This window comes from Staurois parvus, unplaced genomic scaffold (genome assembly GCF_062004578.1).
Source record: "Staurois parvus isolate SC_StPar_1 unplaced genomic scaffold, SC_StPar_1.0 ptg000007l, whole genome shotgun sequence".
NCBI lineage: Eukaryota > Metazoa > Chordata > Amphibia > Anura > Ranidae > Staurois > Staurois parvus.
The window spans coordinates 9,975,694-10,001,625 of NW_028317803.1; the positions used below are offsets into that span (position 1 = coordinate 9,975,694).

Consider the following 25,932-nt stretch of genomic DNA (forward strand, 5'->3'; position numbering starts at 1 on the left):
CAGAATAGAAGATGTTGAAAATATTCAAATTAAAAATGGTGTTTTTGTTGTTTTGCTACTTTGTTCTATGTCTGCACTGGACAGTTTCTCTAACTTCCTGTCTGGTCAAAAGTGTGTCAACAGACCAGGAAGGAAGGGCAAATCTCTCTAAGTTCAGGAATGTATTTAAAACTTAAACTCATAAAGAGTGCATAAATCATATTATCAAATAAGAGTCCAATCAAAAAATTAAAATGCAAGTTCAGTCCACCGTGAATGCATCATTCATCACAAATGTTCAACAGCCACCTTATACAAATTAGCTTACGAAACATTTAGACCTCTACACCTAAAGAGGTCTAACAGCAACTTAGGATGATGGATCCCGCCTGGATGGATGGATGGATGGATGACTCCAGCTCCCTCTCTCACATTCGGATCTGCCTCAAGCTTGTCACACTTCAGAATGGCATGCCCCACACAGCCACTGGATCGCTTTACATAAACTTGCCTCAGCAACATTAACACATAGCCTGAAAGAAGCAAAGAAATCTCATAGTGAAGTACAGTTAATTAAAACCAATTTGCTAACTAGTAGCTACTCTATTGTCCGTAGAAGACATCCCATTGGACAATATGTACTGTATGTAGGGCATGTGAGTACCAATCAAGTTTATTGATATGATTTAACTGCACTTCACTATGGGATTTCTTTGCTTCTTTCTGGGTATGTGTTAATGTCGCTGAGGCAAGTTGATGTGAAGCGATCCAGTGGCTGTGACTTTGAACAGAAGTCGATCCGCTGATCAGCTTCTGTACACCTGCCCTGTTGGTATATTCTTGTTCAATTAGCACTGCAGGCTATAAACTGCAGTGCTGGTCTGTGCATTGTGACAGAATACAAAGACACAACAGGAGGGATTCTCCCATCCACCTCCCCCTTTTTTTTTCCAACCTGCCAGTTCTGTTATGTTTTCAGAAAAAGAAAAGGCATTTGAGCATGTAAACTGGGTACCCTCACAGTATAACATGATATTTTTTTCATGTCAGCTTCATAGGTTAAGAAATCAAATTGTATAAATGTACAACATCATCAAAACAGTATTACACTTATAAGTACAATCATCACTGCAATCGTGTTATACAAGTACAATCACAACTGTCAAAACATATCATGGCATATTCAAAAGAGAGAATCTCTCCTATTCCATATTATCATTTCACTCCACAATACAAGTCTACAACATTGTTGTAAGACTTGGAAATAAACAATTAAAATGCATACTGTATGACACAAGTGCAGTACTTTTTTAGTGATGTATAATTATTAAATAAAAAATTGATTTTAATGAATTGGTGTATTGGTTGTCCTTCTCAATGGTAAAAAGAAAGATAATATCTCATATTTTTTCCCCTATTCTCATATATTCAATCCACGAAACTAGTAAGATTTGGAAACGTTCCATAAGCATGCATATAACACAACCACAATACAGTTTCAATTATGCTGTATATTTATTGAAGAAACAATTATTTTGCTTACTGGTTGTTTGTCTCAGTGATAGCATTTTTAAAGTCCTGCAAATCTCATATGAGTTGTTAAAAAACACAGAAAAATAACTTCAAGAGGTATATGATAGGTTCCCCAAACTTGTTTGAGTGTGTCCAAAAAATAAGAACACAGATAAAGAAAACAGAATAAATATTATTTTAATAGTAGACACAGAGGGGTTGATTTATTAAAACTGAAGAGTGTAACATTTTGTGCAGCTTTGCATGGTAGCCAATCAGCTTCTAACTTCAGCTTGTTCAATTAAGCTTTGACAATAACTGGAAGCTGATAGGTTTCTGTGCAGAGCTGCACCAGATTTTGCACTCTCTAGTTTTAGTATATCACCCCCACACTGTTAAGACTTTAACTTTACTATGAATAGTGTGTGCTGATTCAGGCAATGTGTACGCTGGAAAATGCAGAAAGACGAAATCCATATTGAAATGTAATGTGCCATCAATAATAACAGACAGTGACAATAGTTGTGCCAGGGTGGTAAGGTAACATCACATCTCTTGTATAGGGATTTAATAAGAAATGCTGCTTTACACTGGTTAAGCGAAAAAACCTGGTGCAAGTACTTTGACCAGCTACTGTGCTTGCACTTAGCTCATGTAGATTTCTTCTTTCCATGGACATAGTTTTATGCCTGGGTGAGTTTCTCATGCTATTATGATTTATATTGTATTAATTCATGTTTTTGCAAGTTAGGCTAACTTCCACATTAAACCATTACCACAATTCTGTACAAAAGTGCATGCTTGTGTCTGCTATGTTGATTTAAAATTTGGGATAGTTGGCGCAATTTCACATGCCTTGCGCAGATTCCATCCTGGTTCTTAAATGCTGGCTATCCATGCTTGGCGTAATTGTGCAAGTCCCATGGAGTTTGATAGATGTTTAGAAGTTTATTTTGGTGAATTACTTGCTGGTAAAATTTTGGTGCATACACCTAAGCTTTAAAAAATCAGGAGCTGAGGAAAAAAATGCATAACCTTTTTTGCAATTGTTACTTGAAATTTTTAATATCTATGGTGTTTAGCTATAAGTTAATATTTTAACTTATTTATATAATACCAGAAAGCCACAGGAATTCACCGCTTCTAGCAGACACAGTCCAACTGGTATTTTACTGGTGCAAAATTAAAGACTCAAGAACCACTCTTGTAGATAGACTCTTTCAAACTCTAGTATGTGAAAGATTTTAATGCATTGCTATCTTGCAAAGCTTAAAGTGTTACCAAACCCACAACAGTAAAATCAATCTGTATATGCAGTAAAGCATGCTGATTATACTCACCGTGGAACCTAAAGGTCTAATCTTCTGCACTGTGTAAAAAGGATATTTGATCCCAACTGCTCTGATCCTCCCCTTCTTCCAGTGCCCCCCTCTTATTGCCTGATAAAACCTATGGTGTGGAGACACTCTGCACAAGCTCAGTTTGGTGTGTATTGCTAGAGAGGGTTTTTTTTTTCATGGGAGAGTGCATATGATCAGCACAAGGCCAGTCAGCGCTGTCCAGACATAGGTCAGGGGTTCTGCACCATCATAGAGCAGAAAAAAACTCATCCTACAAGCTTTAACATGTCCTCTGCTGAACACTGATAAAAATCTCAAGACTGCTCTAGCTGCTGATGAGAAAAGGTATGTAGCAGTTTATATTCACTAAAATAATTGCATTTCCATGTTCTGCGTACTGTGGGAGACCAGATATAGTGAATACAGGGTCTTGGGTTTAGTAATACTTTAATTGTTTTGCATTCTTCAGAGTCCTTTTACTAAATAGACAGTCTCTGTTAGGCCCCATTCACACTCCACATAGCAGGAATGTGTGTTCCCGCTCACATTGTTTTTGTGCAATTTTAGTGCATTTCCACCCAATCACTTTAATGGGCTGCTTTTTGTGCTAAAAAAAAAAACCCACCACCATACCTTTTTGGGCATGCAGCAGTGCATGTTTTTTTCAGTGCGTAGTTTGGCAAAAGGAGTGTCCGCTAACCATGTTTAGTATGCCATTAAAAATGAATGGCATCCTAAGTATGGTGCATGTTTTGCTGCAATTTTATTGTGATCTGGAATCTCAGGCAGAATCCCATGACTCTGCATTGATCAGATGTGAACGAGGCCTAAGCCCTTCTGAAATATTTACAAAAAATCATTCTAATGAGAATGTTAATAAAAACAAACTAGATTTAACTCTGTGAATGACCTTCAAATGGAAATGTAGCTCATGACTCCACATGTTCGCATGCTATGGGAAAATTGAGATTGCTAAACCCTTTAATCAAACAAGTGTATGTGTTTGTGTTCCACCAATGTCAAATAATCCAGCTGCAAGCTAGCAACAGTGATCCCCATTACATTGTGGGCTCTCCACTTCTGTGCAAAACTGTGTCTTACATGCTTGCAAAAGCCTTAACACGCATTGACAAATGACTCTGCGTCATTCCTATACAGTATATTTTAATTATACAACTGTAACCAATGCCTATTTTTATTTTTTAATTATGCAAATTAAAATTGTCTTCCTCATGCTCCTCTGTTATCTCAAAGAGCAGCTACAGCAAAAGAAGCATGAAATCTGATCCCATAAGCTACATGCTGATTTAACGACTGCATTATCAACTGTTGCTCGCTAATTTCCTTAGACTTTAGTTTCTATCACTTTCAACCTTAATTAAATTGATTGCTTATTTCATTTAGGAGACAAAATAGAATAATACAGCAGTTTATTATTTGTTATATATTTTTTTTAAATAATTAATAGTGCACTGTTCATATTAGAGAGACATCAGCAAATGTGTCTGTTTTTATTAAAGTTCCATACATGGGGGACTGACAGGAATCATTGCTTACAGATATATATATATATATATATACACACACACACACACACACACACACACACACACAGTGCTCAGCATAAATGAGTGCACACCTTTTGAAAAGTAAGATTTTCATCAATATCTCAATGAACACGAGAACAATTTCCAAAATTTTGACAAAACTGAGTCTGTGTAAAACATTTGTTTAGCTCATTACATGAAAGTAAGGTTAATAATATAACTTAGATTACAAAATCTTCAGTTTTACTCAAATTAGTTGATGCAGAAATGAATACACCCCTCAACAAAAACTACCACATCTAGTATTTTGTATGACCTCCATGATTTGTAAGGACAGCACCAAGTCTTCTAGGTATGGAATGAACAAGCTGACGAAATACTCCAAAAACTATATTTTCCATTCATCAAGAACGACCTCTTTAGTTGCTAGATAGAGAGTGATGCTCAACTTGTCTCTTCAGAATTCCCCATAGGTGGGTTCAGATTAGGAGACATACTTGGCCACTGAATAACTTTTACCCTGTTGTTCTTCAGAAATGCAACAGTGGCCTTAGATGTGTGTTACACATTATCATTTTAGATCATTGTCATGTTGGAAAAGTGCTTGACGACCAAGGGCATGGAGTTATGGTAGCATCTTCACTTTCAAGAAAGTAGAGCACTATATCTGTGAATTTATGATACCATCAATGCAATGCAGCTTCCTGACACCAGCAGCACTCATGCAGCCCCACAGAAAGACTGCCACCACCATGTTTTACTGTAGGCATCATGCAATTTTCTTTGTACTCCTCACCTTTGTGATGCCATACAGTTTTAAGCCATCAGTTCCAAACAACATTTATCTTGGTCTTATCACTCCAAAGTACAGAGTCCCAGTAGTCTTCTTCTTTTTCAGCATGGGCCCTGGCAAATTCTAGGCAAGCTTTTTTGTGCATGGGCTTTAGAGGCTTCCACCGTGGACGACACTCATGCATGCCATTCCTCTGCCATGTACGCCATACTGTGTCACGGGAAACAATCACCCCAGTTTGACTTTCTACTTCTGTACTTTCTTCAACGCCTCTCATCAGAAGATGCACCTGTCGAGGTGTTAACTTCCGTGGATGGCCAGGAGATCTCTGTGAGATGGTTGCAGTTCCATCTTTATTACATTTTTGTATCACTTTTTGCTTCAGTATTCTTATTGATAAGTAAAGCTTTGCTGATCTTCTTGTAGCCCTCACCTTTATTGTGTAAAGAAATTATTTTCTTTCTCTTCCATGTGGTGCCATTGCTGAAAGCATGAAATGGGAAGGCTTTCTTTAAGTAACGCCTTTTTATAATCAACTGTATGCTGGACACCTGTTTAATGAATAATTAGACTCATCTGTAGTTGAATTCTTGTTAATTAGGATTTTGTTGTCTAAAATGTAGCTTTTCTTCTAAGACTTTCATTGGGGTGTATTCATTTTTGCAACATGTTCTTGAATAAATTTGTAAGGAAAAATACTTTTTTGTGTCTGCATATTAACAAATCTTGTTTGCAATAAATGCCTGCATTTGTGGGAGTATTTTGTAGTATAGTGCCCCATAGAAAATGTTGATTCTGAAAAGAAATTAAAGGTTTTCTAAAGAATCTGTTGGGGTGCACTTTTTTATCCTGAGCAATGTGTGTGTCTGCATACAGTTGAAGAAATAGTTTTTTGCTTTACTGTGTCCTTTCTCAAACTGATTTCTGAATTGGTGCATTAAGAAAGGCTGTGTTAACTGCATCCTATTAGAAGTGGACCAAAAATTTAATTATAAGGTCATGCTTATAATTTTGTGCAAGTTTCTGAGAATGGAAGTGAGCAAAAATGCAATCAGGAAGTTAGATTTCCTGGAGTGTTCTAAAAATAATATATTTTTATGTAAAATATGGGGAGAGGCTGCAGTGCCCCATGGAGTCCTCTGTTTAACACAACAGCGAGAGAGCTATGTGGTATATTTATTTGTAAATTAAAGCCCAAATGTAATCAAAATTACTAAAAAAAAGCTCCTGTTTTCCTTGAAATCTCCCTCTCCTGACAACATATCATCATCCTACTGCCATACTCTTCTGGTGTGGTGGGGGGAGGGGGGGGTTGGAGAGATGAGTGTTAATAGAACTGATGGAGCTGTAACAGGTGTGCATGACTGCCTGGCCTTTCTGTCCAGAAACTGTACCAATACAGGATCTGTCAGTTATCCCCCCTCTTCTATTCTTAGATTGTGTTTCATTCATAAAGGCTGTAGTATGGCTTCTATGGTTGGAACAGCTGGGCAGAAAGGGTTCTGTTTAGTACAATATCCTCTTAGCAGTAACAACCAGCATTAAGAGCATGAACCTAAGTACTAGTACAAGCATGCAGCTGTTGATTTTTGTCAAGTTGAACCACTAGATTTAGAATTGAAGGGTCATGGTCATTGACCATGTTAAGAAGCTACCCAAGAGTAATAGGGAGGGAGTAATACAAAATCGATATGAATTACCACTTATACAGCGCTAATACAGTATGTGCTTCAATAATTCATAACAAGTACTAAATATATCTCTAAACAGAACACATTGGAGTTGATTTATTACAACTGGAGAGTGCACAATTTGGTGCAGCTGTGCATGGTAGCTAATCAGCTTCTAACTTCATCCTGTTCAGGACAAAATTAAAAGCTGGAAGCGGATTGGTTTCTGTGCAGAGCTGCACCAGATTTTGTACTCTCAAAGTTAGTAAATCAACCCATGTCTTAACCGCTTTCCACCTGGTCACTGCACATAAACAGCCAGGTGGAAGCTTCACCGTTCTGAGTGGACGTTCCTGTACGTCCCTCAGAACATGGGCACCAGTGATCCACATCTGTCATGGTGTACTAATGTAAATTCCACATCTGTACCAATTTTACTAATTATCTGCTAAATTACATTGTGAAGCAGTGTAACCTGTATGCCAGCCAATATATAGCCAGCAATCCCGATTCATCATATGCCCATCCATTTGTGTAAAAACCCCTCACCGTGGAGGAATTAAACATTTTTCTTGGGCTTACTTTGAACATGGGACTGACAACAAAATTGAAGTTCATGCCTACTTGTCTACCCAACCTATACATCATATGCCAGTCTATTCATCTTGTATGCCCAGAACACGCTATGAGATGATAATGAGGTTTTTGCATTTCAATTATAATACGCAGTGCCCTCCTCGAAATCAACCTGATTATGATAATCTATTCAAAATATGAACACTAATCAACTTTTTTTTTTGCTGTACCTTCAAGGAAATGTTTACCCCCAACAAAAATATTTATGTGGATGATTCCCTAGTCGACTGTACTGGAAGGCTTGGTATCAAACAGTACATCCCTCAGTAAACGGCCCAAATATGGAGTAAAATTCTACAAGGCATGCGACAGGGCCACGTGATATACCTATAACTTCAAGATTTATGAGGGAAAGGACAGCCAGCTAGACCCCCCCTTGGTACCCTACCTATATGGGGACAAGTGGCAAAATTGTTTGGCAGTTTATAGAACCGCTGTTCAAGAAGGGTTACCATTTGTATGTAGATAATATCTACACAAGTCTCCCTTTATTCTGCCATCTCTATTTGAAGAAAACTGTTGCCTGTGGGACATCACAGGCCAACTGCAAGGGCTTCCCTCAATGATTGGTCACTACAAAATTAAAATGGGGTGAAGCAGCCAGTTTGCGGAATGAAGAGATCCTAGCTCTAAAGTGGAAAGCTAAAAGAGATGTCTATACCCTTTCCTCAATTCATGATGACACCTCGGTGAAACTTCAAACAAGACAAGGTCCTATCCAGAAACCAAGATGCATACATGACTATAACCAGTTCATGGGGGGGGTGGATATGAATGACCAGATGTTACAGCCATACTTAGCCACCAGGACATCACTCTATTGGTTTAAAAAGGTTGCCATCTACTTGTTTCAGTAAGCCCTGTACAATTTGTTTGTTATCTTTTCTAAGTGCACACAAAGATCCCTAACCTACTTGTAGTATTAAGAGGATATTGTTACAGCCCTTCTCTATCCACATGGCCATGCCCCTGAACAAATTCTCTCTGTTTCATTGACCAGACTCCATGAGAGGCATTTCCCCGATATCCTCCCTCTTACCCAAACAGGCCACAAACCCCCCCCAGAAATATGTGTGTTCCAGTAACCAAATTCACAGTGACACCCAATACTACTGTCTCCAATGTCCTTCCCAGCCAGGACTCTGTATTGGAGAGTGCTTCCAAATCTATCACACATCTCTACACTAGTTAAGATATTTTTCCAGTGTCCACTATCTGCTATTTCCCTGTATAACCTGGACTGTTTATCAACATGGCCTCTGCTTGCCACCTGAACTGACCTTGGACTGTTTAGTGACGATGCTTCTGCCTGCCACTTGAACTATCAACCACGTTTCTGCCTTCTACGTGTTAATTGACAATGCTTTTTGCCTGCCTCTTGAATGATCTTATTCCCTGCAACTCTATTAGTTGGATTCAAGACAACACAAGGGTCTCATGTATGTGAGGGGCTCCAGAATGTATTTTCCGAGTGGAGAAAATAAAGTTTTTGGTTTTCTCTGGGTTTTGTAATTCCCAGAAAAGGGTCTGTTAGTCCGGAGGCTTCAAAGAGATTGGGTGGGACGAAGCTTCTACCCCTGTGCTTAGGTTTTACCTGACCATGGCCTTAAGCCTGATATTTCTGCCTGCTGCTGACTTACTGCCATTATGCCTGTGCCTACCGCATGAACTGACCACACCTCTGCCTGCTACCTGTACTATAGATCGTGTTCCTGCCTACTACCAGGACTGATATTTTGACTGTGTTGACCATGTGTCTGCCTGGACAACTCATTTGGCTGTTGCTGACCGCATGACTTCTTGCTTCCTGGACCAATGCTTTGGTTGTGCTGGCAATATATCTGCCTGCTGTCTGTAGTGACTATGGACAGTATTCCTTCCTGCTGCCTGGGTGATTCCTTTCGCTGTCGCTGACCACATCCCTGCTTGCTGTCTTGACCAATGCTCTCCTCTGTGGACAATTGCACTACTAAAACCACAGGTAATTTTTTTGTTTACCCTTTGCTCAGCAGAATGTATTTTTTTGGTTGTAATTCTTGTTATGTACATGCTATGTGTTAGAAGCCTGAAGGTGCTACTTGGATGTTGGGCCTCTGGATGTGGCAAGGCTGTGGAAAAGTATTACACGTGGTATAGCCATACTCGGGTGGAGTAGCAGAATGTATTTTGGGGTGTAATTTTGGTATGTACATGCTATGTGTTAGAAATATCTTATAAATGGACGACTTTGTGTAAAAAAAAAAAAAAAATACATTTTCATTTTCTTTCTATATTTTCTGAAAACTTGTGGAAAAAAATGTCATGTTCAAAAGACTCCATTATGCCTTTTAGACTATACATTGGGGTGTTTGCTTTCCAAAATGTGGTCATTTTGTGCTCAATTCCATTGTCTTGATGCTCCAGGGCCTTCAAAAATGTGATAGGTAGTCAGGAAATGAGATGTGAAATATATGCCTCCAGAACGCCTGTAGGTATTACTAGGATGTTGGGCCTCTGTATGTGGCCAGGCTGTGGAAAAGTCTTACACCTGTGGTATCCCCATACTCAGGAGGAGCAGCAGGATGTGTTTTGGGGTGAAGCTGCAAGTATGCATATGCCGTGTGAGAGGAATAACCTTTTAATATAACAGTTGTGTGAAAAAAATATATATATATTTACATTTTCCAAAGAATTGTGGGAAAAAAATGACAGGTTCAAAAAATTCACCATGCATCTCACTAAATACCTTGGAATGTCTACTTTCCAAAAAGGGGTAATTTGAGGGTATTTGTACTGTCCTGGCTTGTTATAGTCTCAATAAATGAGATAGGCCGTCAGTACATCAGGTTTGATCAGGTGTGTTCAATTTTCAGTGATTGGTACCATAGCTTGTAGACTCTGTAACTTTCACACAGACCAAATAGTACACATCTATTGGGCTTATTTTTACCAAAGCAATGTAGCAGTATACATTTTGGCCCACATTTATGAAGAAAAATTACTTATTTGCTAAATTTTATAACCGAAACAAAGAATTTCTTTTTGTTTTAAATTTCAGTCTTTTTAATTTTACAGTGCAAAATATAAAAAAAACTCAGTGCTAATTAAATACCACCAAAAGAAAGCTCTATTTGTGTGAAAAAAAGGACAACAATTTTCATTTGGGTACAGTATTGCGTGAGTAATTATCATTCAAAGTGTGAGAGCGCTGAAAATTGGTCTGGGTAGGAAAGGGGTAAAAGTGCCCCCTATTGAGGTGGTTAAAGTGTCCAAGCTCAAATAAAGTGTCTTTTTTAAAACTTTCAAGTAATTTCCAAAAACAAGTTATCAGTGCTGTGTAAATTTTCTCCAAACCTGTATTAATCCATCTGTGATTATCATCCATGATCCTCCACCTCCACACCAGAGAACTGACCAAATTCCCATGACCACTTAAATCAGGTAGGTCATTGGGAACTTGTGTTGCCGTAGGAGTTTTACCTTCCAGGATGCTCTTAAGCCAGGACATCTCCATTCATCATTGTGCCTCTCCGTCCCAGGCCTGCTCTGCTCTCTCTGCCAGGTTCTCCTTCCTCTCTTGGGCCTCAAATGCACGGAGCAACAATGGTTGCTTCTGGGATCTGAGGCCCGAAAGAGGGGGGACATCGCAGAACAGACAGTTTGATATGTATTGTTTTCTTTTCTCTTTTACAGAATTACCATGATTCAATTCACATTATTTCTTACTGGTTTTACAGCCATATGTTCTATTGTTTTCTATACCAGCATCCTATCATGTATTCATTGATGTATACAATACCTTGCTATCTGGCTTGCTTTAGAATTACTTTTTAAAATGTCAACTTTTGTTCCAGTATCTTTACTTCATGTTCATATATGTTCTATGTTTCCATTTTTATTTTGGCCTGATGCATATATTTTTGCATTGTTTAAGTTGCAAACTGTCAATGGCTATTGTAGTTCTGTTACTTGTGTACTGTCCATGGCTATTGTGCTATCCTGTATATTTATTTATTCTGATTCTTGTTTACATTGAGGAAGTTGTGAAAGGTTGTCTTTTTTTTTTTTTTTAATTGGTGATGTATCATACAAATGTAGCTTAGTGGTTATCAAAGCTGCAGAAGGCTAACATTTCTAGCAGGAGAAAGAGTTCCAGTTGACTTTGGAACTTTTAAAATGTGGCTATAAGTGCAAAACCTGCATAACGTGAAAAAGTACAGTGGTTCTAAATATTTATTTGGATTCATTATAAATACTGTTTTATGTTCATGTTGTTAACATAATTTTCTTTCTTTTTTTTCCATAGCAAGCAACAAAGGAGAATATTAGGCGCAAAGAGGCAGAAGAAAAACTGAAGAGAGTCAGGTTAGCAAAGGAAATGGCAGAAAAAGAGAAAGAAGAGAGACAAAAAAATAAGAAGCGTCTTCTAGAAAAGAACAGAGGTTAGTAAGCAAATGTATTATTGGTTCTACCACGCATCATGATTGTCCATTGGAACCAAAATTCCACTTCCTCTTCTGCACAATAATACTTAAAGGGAGTTGCTAATTAGTCTGTGGTCTACTTGTTTCTTCATTTCCAGCTATGAGGCACAGTGTGACTTCCAGAAACATCCTGGTCTTTGAGAGTTGCACTTATAGCAATATCAATCTTGGTTTTATTGTGAGTGGGAGGTTTTATTTGCATATTACAGTGCAATGTTTTAAGGGGGTTCACTCAAGTGTAGTGCTTACCAATCGCTTGGTCCACACAGAAAATTAAATTTAGGGCTTGTTGTCCACTTTTATTTAAACAGAAATTAAACGTTCACAAAAACAAGTGGTTGCACTTGCAGGGGTTTCCTCCATCACTCAGAACACAAAATGTCTTTTAGCCTCCTGGCTTCCTTATGCAGTGCTGCAGCTCAGGCCTTAAGCTTAGACCTCCCTCTCAATCTCTTTTTATCTCTCTCTCGAGCCCTGAAGTACTGCTATGCTATTGATTATAAGGGCTGTGCACACCTGCATACACAGCATGGTAGTCTCCGGTAAAACCCAAACCCAGGAATTACAAATCCTTAGAAAACAAAAAAAACTATTTTTCCAGTGTTCACAACAACCATCCTTGAGCCCCTCAGTCTTACTTCTTTGTGCCATTTACCTCTTCTTACACAGTGTCACGAAAAAAAAATTATATATATATATATATTAATGTGAACTTTAATGGAATCCCGGTCTGTCTGTAGGGCTCAATATTGAGTTGGCCTACCCTTTGAAGCTATAACAGCTTCAACTGTTCTGGGAAGGCTGTCCACAAGGTTTAGGAGTGTGTCTATGGGAATGTTTGACCATTCTTCCAGAAGCGTATTTGTGAGGTCAGGCACTGATGTCGAACGAGAAGGCCTTGCTCGCAGTGTCCACTCTATCATCCCAAAAGTGTTCTGTCAGGTTGAGGGCAATCCAGTCAAGTTCCTACACGCCAAACTTGCTAATTCATGTTTTTTGGACCTTGCTTGGTACACTGGTATGCTGTCTCGTTGGAACATGAAGGGGTCATCCCCAAACTGCTCCCACAAAGTTGGGAACATGAAATGGTCCAAAATGTCTTGGTATGCTGACACCTTAAGAGTTCTCTTCACTGGAAGCCCATTCCATGAAGCTCTCTATGCACTGTTGTGCTAATCTAAAGGTCACAAAAAGTTTGCAAGTCTTGAAGCACTGTGCACTTCAGCATGTGCTGACCCTGCTCTGTCATTTTACATGGCCTACCACTTCATGGCTGAGTTTCTGTTGTTCCCAGTTGCTTCCACTTTGTTATATTATTCCACTAATAGTTGACCATGGAATATTTAGTAGCAAGGAAATTTGAAAGATGGACTTACTGGACAGGTGGCAACCTATAACGGTAGCATGCTTGAATTCACTGAGCTCCGGAGAGTGACCCATTCTTTCACAAATGTTTTTAGAAGCAGACTGCATGCCTAGATGCTTAATTTTATATACCTGTGGCCATAGAGGTGATTGGAACACCCAAATCCAATGATTTGGAGTGGTGTCCCAGTACTTTTGGCAATATAGTGTGTGTAAATATATATATGTGTGTGTGTGTGTGTGTGTGTGTGTGTGTGTGTGTATATATATATCCCCAAACCTATTGCCAAATTTCATCTCTTGTTATTTGGTGATATCTTTAATAGAAGTGTTGGTTCAGGTATCCATTATCCAGAAAGCTTAGAATCTGAAGCCTTTTGTATAAGATTTTTTATAATTCAGAACACTGCACATATGGAAAAACAAAAAAACTTGCACAGCTGACCTGTTAATTTAATGTGCAGCAAAATTGAACTATGGTGTAACTCTAGGACAAGCATGAAGGGAGTTATGTGTCTTGTACAAGAGGAGCAGTATATTATTGCTTTGTTTGGTGTTTTTATACATCCGCTTTTATTAAAGTGTTGCTAAACCCAGGACCGTGCATTCACTATCTCTGGTCTCCCACAGTACACAGAACATGGGCATGCAATTATTTTAGTAAATATAAACTTCTAAATACCTTTTCTCATCAGCAGTTAGAGCACTCTTGTGATTTCTAACATTGTCCAACTGAGCACTGACTAAAGCTTGTAGGAGGAGTTTTCATTCTCCCCTGATTGTTCTATGAGGCTGCATAGCCCCTGCCCCTCTATCTGGACAGTGCTGATTGACCCCCTGTGCTGATGCACTCTTCCAAGGAAAAAAAAACCTCTAGCAAATCACACCAAACTGAGCATATGCAGCTTCCCCCCAAGGCTCTGTTCTATCAGCAGATGGATTGGGGAGAGTAGAAGGAAGAGAGGATCAGAGAAGACAGGATCAAACATAATTTTTCACAATGCGGAAGATTGGTTGGGTTCCCTTGGGTTCCACAGTAAGTATAACAAACATGCTTTACTACCTAAGCAGACTGATTTCACTGTTGTGGGTTTAGTAACACTTTAAGTCTATACCTACTTAAAAGAGAGAATCGTATTTCTCTTACCATACAGTACAGGACACATGCTTCTTGAAATCGTTAAGACTGAGTTATGTGCAGTTACCTTCAGATGAGTGGACACTAGCTAGCTGTGCTAGCCCAAACCTTTGTTAATATCCTTAGGTGATGAAGCACACCTTATTTTATGAAGGTTTTTCTCTCTCTCAGTGGATGATTTCTTTGAAGATGATTCCTTTATTACTTAGCTGCACCTTAGCCACTGTTGTTGTTTATGCAGCTTTTGAATCAGTGGACTCTTCAGCAGGATCTTGAGGAACAAAACATAAATCCCACTTTCTAGATGATGTTGGGTTGGACTGGCTTGGTGCCTTACATGGGATCCTGCTGTTGGTTCTCCCCTTGGCACATGTTGCATGTGGTGGTGTAACCACAAGGTGATTTTCAGATTCAGAGTTGTCTGCCTCATCCAGACCCCAGTCTTTGAAGACCCCTGTGGCAGAATGTGGGTACATTTCCCTTTTTCCTGCTTTGGAAGTGGTGATTACAGGGAGAAAACCCTTTTAACCCCATTTAGGGTGCCATGCTGCACCACAGTTGTGGAGGTTGTGATTACCCCATCTGGGAAATTCTATTCACAAAACATGATGTACTTTAAGCGGAAAGATAAAGGGGTCAAATATCAATAGCTCACACACATGCTTTAGTTCACTTGGGAGTTATAGTACATTGGTTCAGGACCCTAGTACCTTTTCATTTGATGGTTGTTCCCATTTTGAATCTGCCTTCCTCTACTTATTCAGCAGGCTCTTCAACTATGCCAGCCTCATCCTTCCTGTCTGGGGAGGAACTTTCTGCTACGATGTGTGAGTTCATGGGTGAATTTTATGGCCATATTAAGGACTTAGACTACATGGGTCACAGTCATACTCCTTCTCTCTACCTCCAGCATCAGGCTTTGACTTTTACCTTGAGTCAGACACGGTACCAGAGGGGGAGGCATCAGCTGAATAAGACACTCTGCCTACTGAGACCTCTGATTAGGAACACACACATGCTACAGAAATCTCTCCAAATCTCAAGGATACTATTGCTACATTACTTGAAGCTGTGCACTCCTTTTTGGCATTGCAGCAATCTGCACACCTAAAAGTTATTATCTGGGTGACCCTAACATTCCCTTCACCAGCTAAGACCTTTCCAGTTTATAAGCTGGTTGAGCATGTTCTGTATGGAGACTGGTCCCACTTGCAGATTTGTTCTCCTCCAAAACATTTCTCCCAACAATATCCTATTGAGGGAGTTTTCTTAGGAAATGTGGGCAATTCCTGTTGTAGATCTGGCCATTTCTTACCTTGTCAAGACCCCCACAGTCCTCATGAAGTATAATCCAGCATTAAAAGAGCGTGGTAGATAATAGATTAGCTGTCATTAGGGCTATCTTTGCCCTGGCTGTGTTGTGCAATCCATATTGTTTCTTTGACACACTATCAGACCTTTGTTACGAAGCATTGGTCCTGGAACCCTAGCTCTGTCTTTATGGATCATGCTGTCCAAAGTCTGCTGAAAAAATTGCCTTCAGCTGTGCCCGAGGGTGTGAATGGCTTGGCAGATACACTTTGGCAAATTTCATGGAATTTCTCTCTGTACTCATGTGCAAGATCCACAGAATTACCATATTTTTCGCTCCATAAGACGCACTTTTTTCCCCCAAAAAAAGGGGCGAAAATGTCAGTGCGTCTTATGGAGCGAATATAGAGCGGCCGGTCCGGTATTTCCGCCGTCAACAGCGTGTCAGAATACCGCGCTGGCCGCTCTGCTCTTCCCTGCAGCAGGACCTTACCTTATTCTTCAAACGCCGGCATCTTTAGTGTGGGAACCCGGCTGTGACAGCCGGGTGCTCACTGCGCATGCGCCAGAAGCGCTGCGCTTTGTAAATGGCCCAGCGTCTTCTTCCTGTCATGTGTCCCAGAAGACGCCAGGTCATTCACAAAGCGCAGCGCTTCTTGCCCATGCGTAGTGAGCACCCGACTGTCACAGCCGGGTTCCCGCACTAAAGGGAGGACACCTCCGCGGAAGTGGGAGCAGGTACCTGCTCCCCCTCCCTCCCCAAAGGTCCACAGTCTCCTTGTCATCCCTTGTACTGTCGGCAGTCTCTGGTCATCTCCTGTACTGTCTGCAGTCTCGTGTCATCTCCTGTACTGTCTGCAGTCTCTGGTCATCTCCTGTACTGTCTGCAGTCTCCGGTCATCTCCTGTACTGTCTGCAGTCTCCGGTCATCTCCTGTACTGTCTGCAGTCTCTGGTCATCTCCTGTGCTGTCTGCAGTCTCTGGTCATCTCCTGTACTGTCTGCAGTCTCTGGTCATCTCCTGTACTGTCTGCAGTCTCTGGTCATCCCCTGTACTATGTCCGCAGTCTCTGGTCGTCCCCTGTACTGTGTCCGCAGTCTCTGGTCATCCCCTGTACTGTGTCCGCAGTCTCTGGTCATCCCCTGTACTGTGTCCGCAGTCTCTGGTCATCCCCTGTACTGTGTCCGCAGTCTCTGGTCATCCCCTGTACTGTGTCCGCAGTCTCTGGTCATCCACTGTACTGTGTCCGCAGTCTCTGGTCATCCCCTGTACTGTGTCCGCAGTCTCTGGTCATCCCCTGTACTGTGTCCGCAGTCTCTGGTCATCCCCTGTACTGTGTCCGCAGTCTCTGGTCATCCCCTGTACTGTGTCCGCAGTCTCTGGTCATTCCAGAGACTCCATACTGAAGTTTTTCATTCTACTGTCCAACAGCTTTTGAATCAAAGGGTCATTACTTCTTTACCAACAAACTTTCAAGGTTCTACCTAAACCTATTAATGGTTCCAGAACTGAATGGATGGGTTTGGTCCATTCTGAATTTAAAGACTCTTAACTAGTTCCTACATATTCAGAAGCTTCTCAAGGAAAATGCCAGGTCAGTTATTGCTGGATGCCTTGCTGCACATTCTAATTTTTCCACATTATCAACACTAAGTGTGCTTTGCAGGAATCAATGACCATTACCAGTTTTGTTGCCTTTCCATTTGGCCTGTCCACAGGTTGTCCAGGTTTTCACAAACGTTCTTGCCCTGCTTCCTTCTCAGGTTATTCCTGTCCCTGTTAACCAACATTCAAAATATGGTACAGGTTCTGCGGAGCCTCAGTTATATCCTCAGCTTTCAAAAGTCATTCCTGGAACCATCTCTCAGATTAGAGTACCTAGGGTCTGAGTCTGGACATGACTTTGTCCAGAACCTTTTGTCACAGGACAAATTAATGCTCCCTTGTCCTCATGCCAGGGCACTTTCGGCCAAAAGAGGGCCCCTATTTATGCTTACTTGAAGGTTTTGCTTCTCAAGGTGGCCTCCTTCAAGGCATATCATAGGCTAAGTTCACCATTCCGGCTTTGTGCGACAAAGAGGAACACATAATGTGTCCAAACCACATGGCCAGACTTTCCCTGACATGGTGGATTTTCATTCTGGAGTTAGGGAAAGCCTTTTCCTTTGCAAGCATAGGAGGTCCTAACAAGGCATGCAAGCCTCTCAGGGTGGGGAGCAGTGCTGAACCCTTTGTTGTTACAGGAAACTTGTTCATCAAAGGAAGCTCCGTTTTCAATCAACTTTCAGGAACTGAGATTTGGTAGTCCCTTCAATGCTGGATCCCTCCATTGCAAGGTGGCCCAACGAGAATCCAGTCAGACTATTCAATTATTAAGGAGGCACCAGAGGTTGACTCTCCTTCTGGAGGTCTTTCAAGCCTTTTTCAACAGGTGGGAAACACCAGATGTACAGTAGATCTTCTGATGTCCAGGTTCAACAACAATCTAGGTAGGTTTGTTGCGAGGTCCAGGAAATGCCAGACTTTTTAACAGTTAATGCTCTGCTGATGCCAAGGGATCAGTTCAACCTGATCCAGATTCTCCCTCATCTACTTCTCTGGATTGGGAAGGAGGGCTTCCCAGTAATTCTCACTGCACGGAATTGGCCCGGGAGGACCTGGCACTCAGGCTCAGTGGCCTCTTCCAGATCATGTGGACCTCCTGTCCCAAGGGTCAATGTTTCATGTTGTTTTTCATTTGCTGGCTTTCAATGACAGGTAGTTGAAGCCACAATCCTGATAAAAAGGAACTTTTCTGATTCCGTCATCCCTACATACACTCAACGGCCACTTTATTAGGTGCATCTTGATAGTGCTAAGAAAATATCCCCCACACCATTAAACCCCCTTCATCATCCTGAACCATTGATACAAGGCAGGACGGATCCATGCTTTTCATGTTGTTTATGCCAAATTCTGATCCTAACATCTGGGTGTCGCAGCAACCAGTCTGCCCATTCTAATCTGACCTCTGACATCAACAAGGCATTTTGGTCCACACAACTGCTGCTCAGTGGATATTGTCTCTTTTTCTGACCATTCTCTGTACTGTAAACCCTAGAGATTGTTGTGCGTGAAAATCCTAGTAGCAGTTTTTGAAATACTCAGACCAGTCCATCTTGTACCAACAACCATGCCACAGTCAGTCACTAAAATTCTTTCGCATTCTGATGCTCAGTTTGAACTTCTGCAAGTCATCTTTACCATGTATAGATGCCTAAATGAATTTAGTTGCTGCCATATGACAGGCTGATTAGCAATTTGTGTTACCAAGCAATTGAAAAGGCGTACCTAATAAATTGACGGTGAGTGTATATGGAGATTAGGAAGTAAGCTTCTCGTAAAGTCTACTACTGCACCTAGAGGGCCTTCTTTGCTGGGTGCGAGTCAAGGAACTTTTATCCTAGAAAATATTGTGCGGGTTGTAACCTGTCTATTCTACAGTTTGGTCTGGACCAATATTGACCTTGAGTACCAGTAACCCTTTTGTATTTTTTGTACACGTTTAAAAAATCTGTTTAAGCCTGAAAATTGGTTTTAAACCTCAAAACGTTTATAATTTTATATTGTTTGGTTATAAAGAAAATATTTAAAGTACTTGTGAACTTCAGTAGTGTACAAAACATTTTTCAATTGCTAAATCTAACCTAATCATAAATCCATGTTTCTTAAAAAAAAAAAAAAAAAAAAAGCTTCTAATGCATTTTCTGGGTTCTAAAGAGCAGGTCATGTGATTGCTGTATGTTCCTGAGTGATTCACCAACCCACTGGTGGGCATTTCACAATGGGGCATCTACGTCATTGGAGGAAATTAAGTTTGCCGCCAGGCAATGATACCCAGCGGCAATATATCACTTCACTCTTTCAGCAGCCTCTTCACAAATAGGAGTGTCTGGATAGGAAAGCTGCCACTTTCAGTCAAGGCAGAAGGTACAAGCATGGGTGTTGCATTTCACTGACCGCGGAAGATATATCATGCTGTGCTCTTGCAGAGTGTGCCTGTATCTAACCGTGAGATGACAGACAGGAGGCGTAAACTGACCACACACCACGGCTCTGCTGCCATGCTTAGCATCGTCAGTTTACTTTCAGGGAGAGGGTCACAGGCAGGATCATCCAGGTAATTGAGAAGAATAGCAAGCATGATTACAATAATATTATGAAAAAAGCACACAGAAATATATCCAGTGCAGTGTTTTTTTTTTTATTATTATTAGGTATGTTTTTACTCATAAGCAATCCTTTGCCAGCTCCACAATTTATTTGGACATTTAACTGCACAAAATGTGTGAATAGTTACAAGTCACAATGTCTGACTTTAATGAATTCATTGCTAATCACACTTCACACTTTTGTCTGTGGTCAGACTGAGATATGGAACATGAACTGATTTCCTATAAGCCTTAATGAGCAGGACCCTGTACCTCATTATAGAAAGGTGCAAGTAACCAGACTGTTCATTGAATGTTATTAACTTTCACGTCAACTTGGTCTCTTTTTCAGTGGTCTTCACAGCATTACCATTTCCCATTTCTTGAAGTTGGTGAATGATTTTTGTAATGGGAATAAAAGTTACTGTTTTTTTTAATAAGTACAGTCAACAGACTGATATTCCTGGTACCAGAGCTCAGGTTTTTTCAGTGGTATGGGTTTTTTTGTTTGTTTTCTTATCTGTTAAAACCAAATGGCTTATTTGTGTTTTGGGTTTTAGTTTCCTATTTATTATTATGCTACATTTATATAGCGCCAAAAGTTTCTGCAACACTTTACAATATAAGGGAGACAATACAATTACAATACATTTCAGTACACAAGGAATAGGAGGGCCCTGTTCATGGTGCTTACAATCTAAAGGAAGGGGGAGGTGGTACAAAAGGTGATGGCTGTAGGCGATGTTCTGGCTCTAGTACAGTTCTTAGGTAGAGGTGGGGTAGGCTTCCCTGTATAAATTGGTTTTCAAAGATTGCCTAAAGGCCGACAGGGTGGTGGCTGACTGGACATACTGCGGTAGGGAGTTCCAAAGGATGAGAGAGGCTCTGGAGAGGTCCTGGAGGTGAGCGTGGGAGAAGGTGACGAGGGAACTAGAGCATTGTTTCTCAACCTTTTTGAATTGGGATGTAATGTGTAGCAGAACGGTTTCATGTTCTTTATATATCAACTAAAGTAATTATATAGAGACTGTAAACACATGCAAATGTTAAAGTGGTTGTAAAGACTCATACCATGCATAAAGGCAAAAAACCATCTGTGTGCAGAAGCCCCCTAAAACATACTTGAGCCCCATCTTGATCCAGTGATGTGCATGAGAGCCTTTGTTCTCCCTCCTCATTGGCTGAAACAACAGCGATAGCCATTGGCTCCTGCTGCTGTCAATCATAGCCAGTGAGCCAATGAGGAGAGAATAGGGGTGGGACCTAGCTACGCTCCACAGAGCAGCAGCTCAAGAGCGAGCTTGCTCATGTGACCCCATAGCAAGCTGCTTGTTATGGGGGCACTAGGCAGGAAGGAGGGTCCAGCAGTGCCAGCAGGTAACCTGAGGAGAGCAGGATTGGGGATGCTCTGTGTAAAACCACTGCACAGAGCAGGTAAGTATGACGTGTTTGTTGTTTAAAAGAAAAAAAGAAGCAAATTTACGGGTGCATGCTCATTGATTTCAGGCTTTTTCCAACATCGAGGGAGCCAGAATTGGGGTGTTCAACCAGCTATAGAAGTGAATTGGACGCCTCTGTACTTCTGTGCATTGCCCTTTACCCATATGTATGTTGTATTTCCCTGATTAGTACACTGCTGCACATTCACTCTTTGTTTAAAAACATCTGTAGGCGTGAGGCCTTTAATTTGTGATTGGATCTTACACTAGGTCTGAACAGCCTAATGTACCCCACATGCTTTGGGATCTTAAAAGATTCTGTCAATCCAGAGAATTCTCCTCACAGGTCACTTTTATGTTTTGTCTTTGTTTTATTTTCAGATATATACTGGGAGATTTGTTTGCAGGATATCCTTAGCTTACAAGAGCAGTATGAGTATACATAGTTATACACTGTTTATTCTTTTAATTTTTTAGTGGGCAACAAGGTATATATTGTATTCGCTATAAAGTTGGAATGCTTTAAAGTAATCTTAACATTTTCAAGCAAATGTGGGATTTATTGTGGAGACAGAAATCAGTGAGCTGGCCAAAGTTTGCGATAGTACTGTTCTACAGAATGCTAGGAACAACCTACCACACAAGTACCTTCAGAATCTAAAAGAAAGTGCACAAAGAGAAAGACAGAGGGTGGTCACTACAAATATTCATTTCTATTATGTTTCTTTTTTCTGTTTACTTCACTCTTTAGGAAGTTTCTTGTATATGCCCCGTTCACTCCGGTGCGACTTGTCATGTGATTTGATGTTCCAAATCGCATAACAAGTCACACCCTATTGTCGGCAATTGAAGCGTTCAAATTGGTGCAACTCCGGTGGTGTCGCACTGAGTTGAAAAAAGGTTCCTGGACTATTTTTTTGTGATTTCAGGTGTGACTTGCATGAAGTCACACACAGACATGCCACTTTGAAATTGTGTGACTTCAAGTGAAGTTGCATGATTTCAAAGTCACGTTCAGTATGAAACAGGGCTAATACAACTATGCATTGCTTTGTTTTTATAATCATTCCTCCTTTACAGCATTTTTTAGAAGTACCCAAAACGTTTGCACAGTACTGTATATAGTCTGTGTTGAGTAGTGTGTAATTTGAGGCATATTAAGTGAAAGTGCGTAACACCAAGTGGAAAAGAAAAGCACAGTTTTTAAAATGTTATACTGTAAATTTGCTGGTTAAAACAAACTGTTAGAATTTGTTTTGCCTATGCTTTGAAACATCATTCAAGTCATCTGATACCCAAATTCTAACTTTTAGAGTAGAAAAAAAAAAGCAAACAGTGTTAACATATATATATATTGTGTAGTTATTGATAATTTCTAGGAATGACACAAAGTTTTATTGATTTATTCTTGGAAATGTCCCTGTTTTTCTAGTGTGACCTTGTGCAACAAATACAGGAGTCTACAGATTCTTTTACTCTTTCTGATAGAGACCATTTTCCCTGTCTCATCTTATTTTCTGCTTCTTATATGAAATCATTATAGGAAAAGTGTGCTTTAAATGAAAATGCGCACAAACAAATCATATCCCAGTTTCCTATTTCATAATTGTATTCACAAACATAAATAAGTGGTATAACAGGTAATGTTCTAAGGAAAATGGTTGTCTATCACAGAGTAATGCATGTGCTTATTAAAATCACCTGTGCTTTGAAGAACGTTTGGCCCTTGATTGTCTTTTTATATGCCTAGGTCTGTTTTAATTATGAAGCATCAAGCTGAGCACACATGGATTGAAAGGAACCTGCCGAATTTTGATCTGTGTGCAGCCCTCTCTGTTAAACAGACGTCAATAGTTAGACCAATTTCTGTTGAACAGTCCTGCTGGGAAAACCAGCATTTGATCAGCTGTTGCAGCACTAATCAGTGTATTCTGGCAAGGGCAGGTTCTGCTGTCACAATGCAATAGTGCAGCAGGGGGAATCCCTGTATCCACATTGCTTGTGTGGATGCAGGATTTTTTTTTTCCCCCTTCCTTCAGCCCACTGGTTGAGCGAAAGAAAAACTTATTGGGGTTAACTAACTAAAACTGGAGAGTGCAACATTTGGTGCAGCTTTGCATAGAAACCAATCAGTTTCCAGGTTTTTCTGTCAAACCTTCATTGAACATGTTGACGTTAGCAGCGGATTGCCTGCGCTGCACAGTTGTACCAGATTTTGCACTCTTCAGTTTTAGTAAATCAACCCCAGTGTGTACCCAGCGTAAGACAAGTACTGATATGACTGGTGTTTGTGCTCCAGTCCTTTAGAACTTTGTACATGAACTGATGTATTATTTCTTGTACTGCTGTGTGCTACATTTAACCACTTTCAGGCCGCCTGCCCGCAATGTACTGCGGACGGGTGGCAGCTACAGGACCAGCAACGTACATGTACATCGCTGGTGCTTTGCCAACACAAGGGGGTGTGCAACCCCCCCCCCCCCCACATCCGCTGTGTCCACCCGACTCAGCGGAATGAGAATCCTGGTAATCGGGATCTGGTGATCATGTGATTGCTGTGTGATCACGTGATCACAATAACAAAACTTTTATCAATCAATCTGATTCATAAAAGCTTTGCTTCTGTTCCTGGAGAGCTGTTATTGGCCCACAGTTCTCCATTGGCACATGGGACCAATCACCGCACCCTGTACCATGTGACCAGCTGGAGCCAATCACAGATCACTGTATTTTGAACTGTCATGAACTTAACACATTCATGACAGTTCAAATCAAGCTTTGCATGGTGGCAGAGCAATAATCTTCATTGTTCATGCAATGCAAAGTGTAAGAAAATAATTAAAAAATGTTTTGAAAAATTGCATTTTTTTTTTCCAACTACTTGCCGCCCACCAACAATGTGCGGGCGAACAACAGCTCTGGGCAAAGCAATGTCTTTCTGTTTTCAGGTGTGTGTGTACATGCATGCACCCCCAGCTGCCCCCTATGCCTTCCAGGGAGAAAATAATGAAAGCACTACATTTTACACATTAGATTAGAACATTTAACTCTTTGATTGCCCTTGTTAACCATTTGATGACCCCGTCACCAGCCAGTGCCATTAGCACAGTGTCAGTATATAGCATTTTTCACTGATCACTGTATTCCTGCCACTAGCGACATCAGATAACATCAGGGTCAATTAGCGCCCCTCCCGGCCAGGGTCAGCTAGCATTATATTGCCTGCACACTATTGCATGCAAGCTATATGTCATTGATCACCGCCATTACTAGTATAGTGTTTGTACTGATCAATATATTGATCATGAACAGAACTATACTAGCGACTCCTTTGTATAGTGTCCCCAAAAACGCACTGTTAGCAGGATCAGCCCTGTTTGCTGCCAGCACTAGTGTTTATCTCCTCCGCTGTTTTTCATGAAAGGTTTGTATGAATTGATTGTGGGCCAAAGCATATGCACAATACATCGACATCCACTCAAACTCAGCTCTTGCCAGACAATTTGCATGATAATCTATCACAGCTTCCAAATTTAAAACTTTTTTGGGCCTAGCCCTCAATATGGGCATTACAAAAAATAATGAATTGTGGTCATATTAGTCCAGAGACCCAATTCATCATATGCCCATGTTCTCTGCTGTTACTTATATGCCCAACATGGACCAGCAACGTACTGGTACATTGTTGGACTTTGAGTGGTTATACAGGGATGATGCCTGCAGCTACAGACATCATCCTGGTATCATTATTTCATCTGTAAATACTCTGTACACCAGTGCCTCACAATATAAATTATACAATTTATACCATACTGTATGTGCAATTCTCATAATAATGCAGCTGTGCAATTTCCCATATGACTCCTTAAAATGTGCATATAAACATCACAGTACATCCATATAAAATAGAGAGTCCTTCTATAATATATAAATTCTTCTTATTAAGGTTACTCAATTCTTGTAAACATTTGTGCACTCTTCCTGTCGTGTTCAAGATCACCCTTCTGTGTTTCTCCTCCACCAATACACATATGTACTCTTATTTTAACCTGTAAATGTTTAGGTCAAACAGTGCTTTTCCCTTTTAACCCGGGTAGGTATAATTCATTTGAATAATAAAATGTCCCATGGACTCAACATGCCTCTTAGCAAATTGTTTGGGGAGTATACTTTGCAAGAAGGGGTCATTTGAGAAGTTTTTGTACTGCCCTGGCATTTTAGCACCTCAAGAAATGTGAGGCAGTCAGAAAGTAAAAGCTACATAAATTCTAATATATATATATATCATAGTTTGTAGATGCTATAACGTTCACACAAACCAATTAATGTATACTTATTGGGATTTTTTTTTACCAAAGACATGTAGCAGAATATAATTTAGCCTAGATTTATGACTAACTTTGAGTTTACTGGATATTTTTTATAGCCAAAAGTTAAAAAAAAAAAGTTTTTTCAAACTTTTTGGCCTTTTTTCATTTATATCACAAAAAATGTAAAAGAAACATTGGTGATCAAATACCACCAAAAGAAAGCTCTATTTGTGTGAGAA

General features: G+C 40.3%; 1 protein-coding gene across 1 annotated transcript in view; it reads left to right on the top strand.

Moving 5' to 3' along the window:
* Nucleotides 1-25,932, top strand: part of DIAPH3 (diaphanous related formin 3) — a 1,068,692-nt gene that overhangs the window by 789,319 nt on the left and 253,441 nt on the right. Inside the window, exon 25 of the mRNA XM_089668393.1 lies at nucleotides 11,763-11,898. Within this exon, the coding sequence (XP_089524519.1) occupies nucleotides 11,763-11,898 (136 nt within the window). The remainder of the gene's footprint in view (nucleotides 1-11,762; nucleotides 11,899-25,932) is intronic.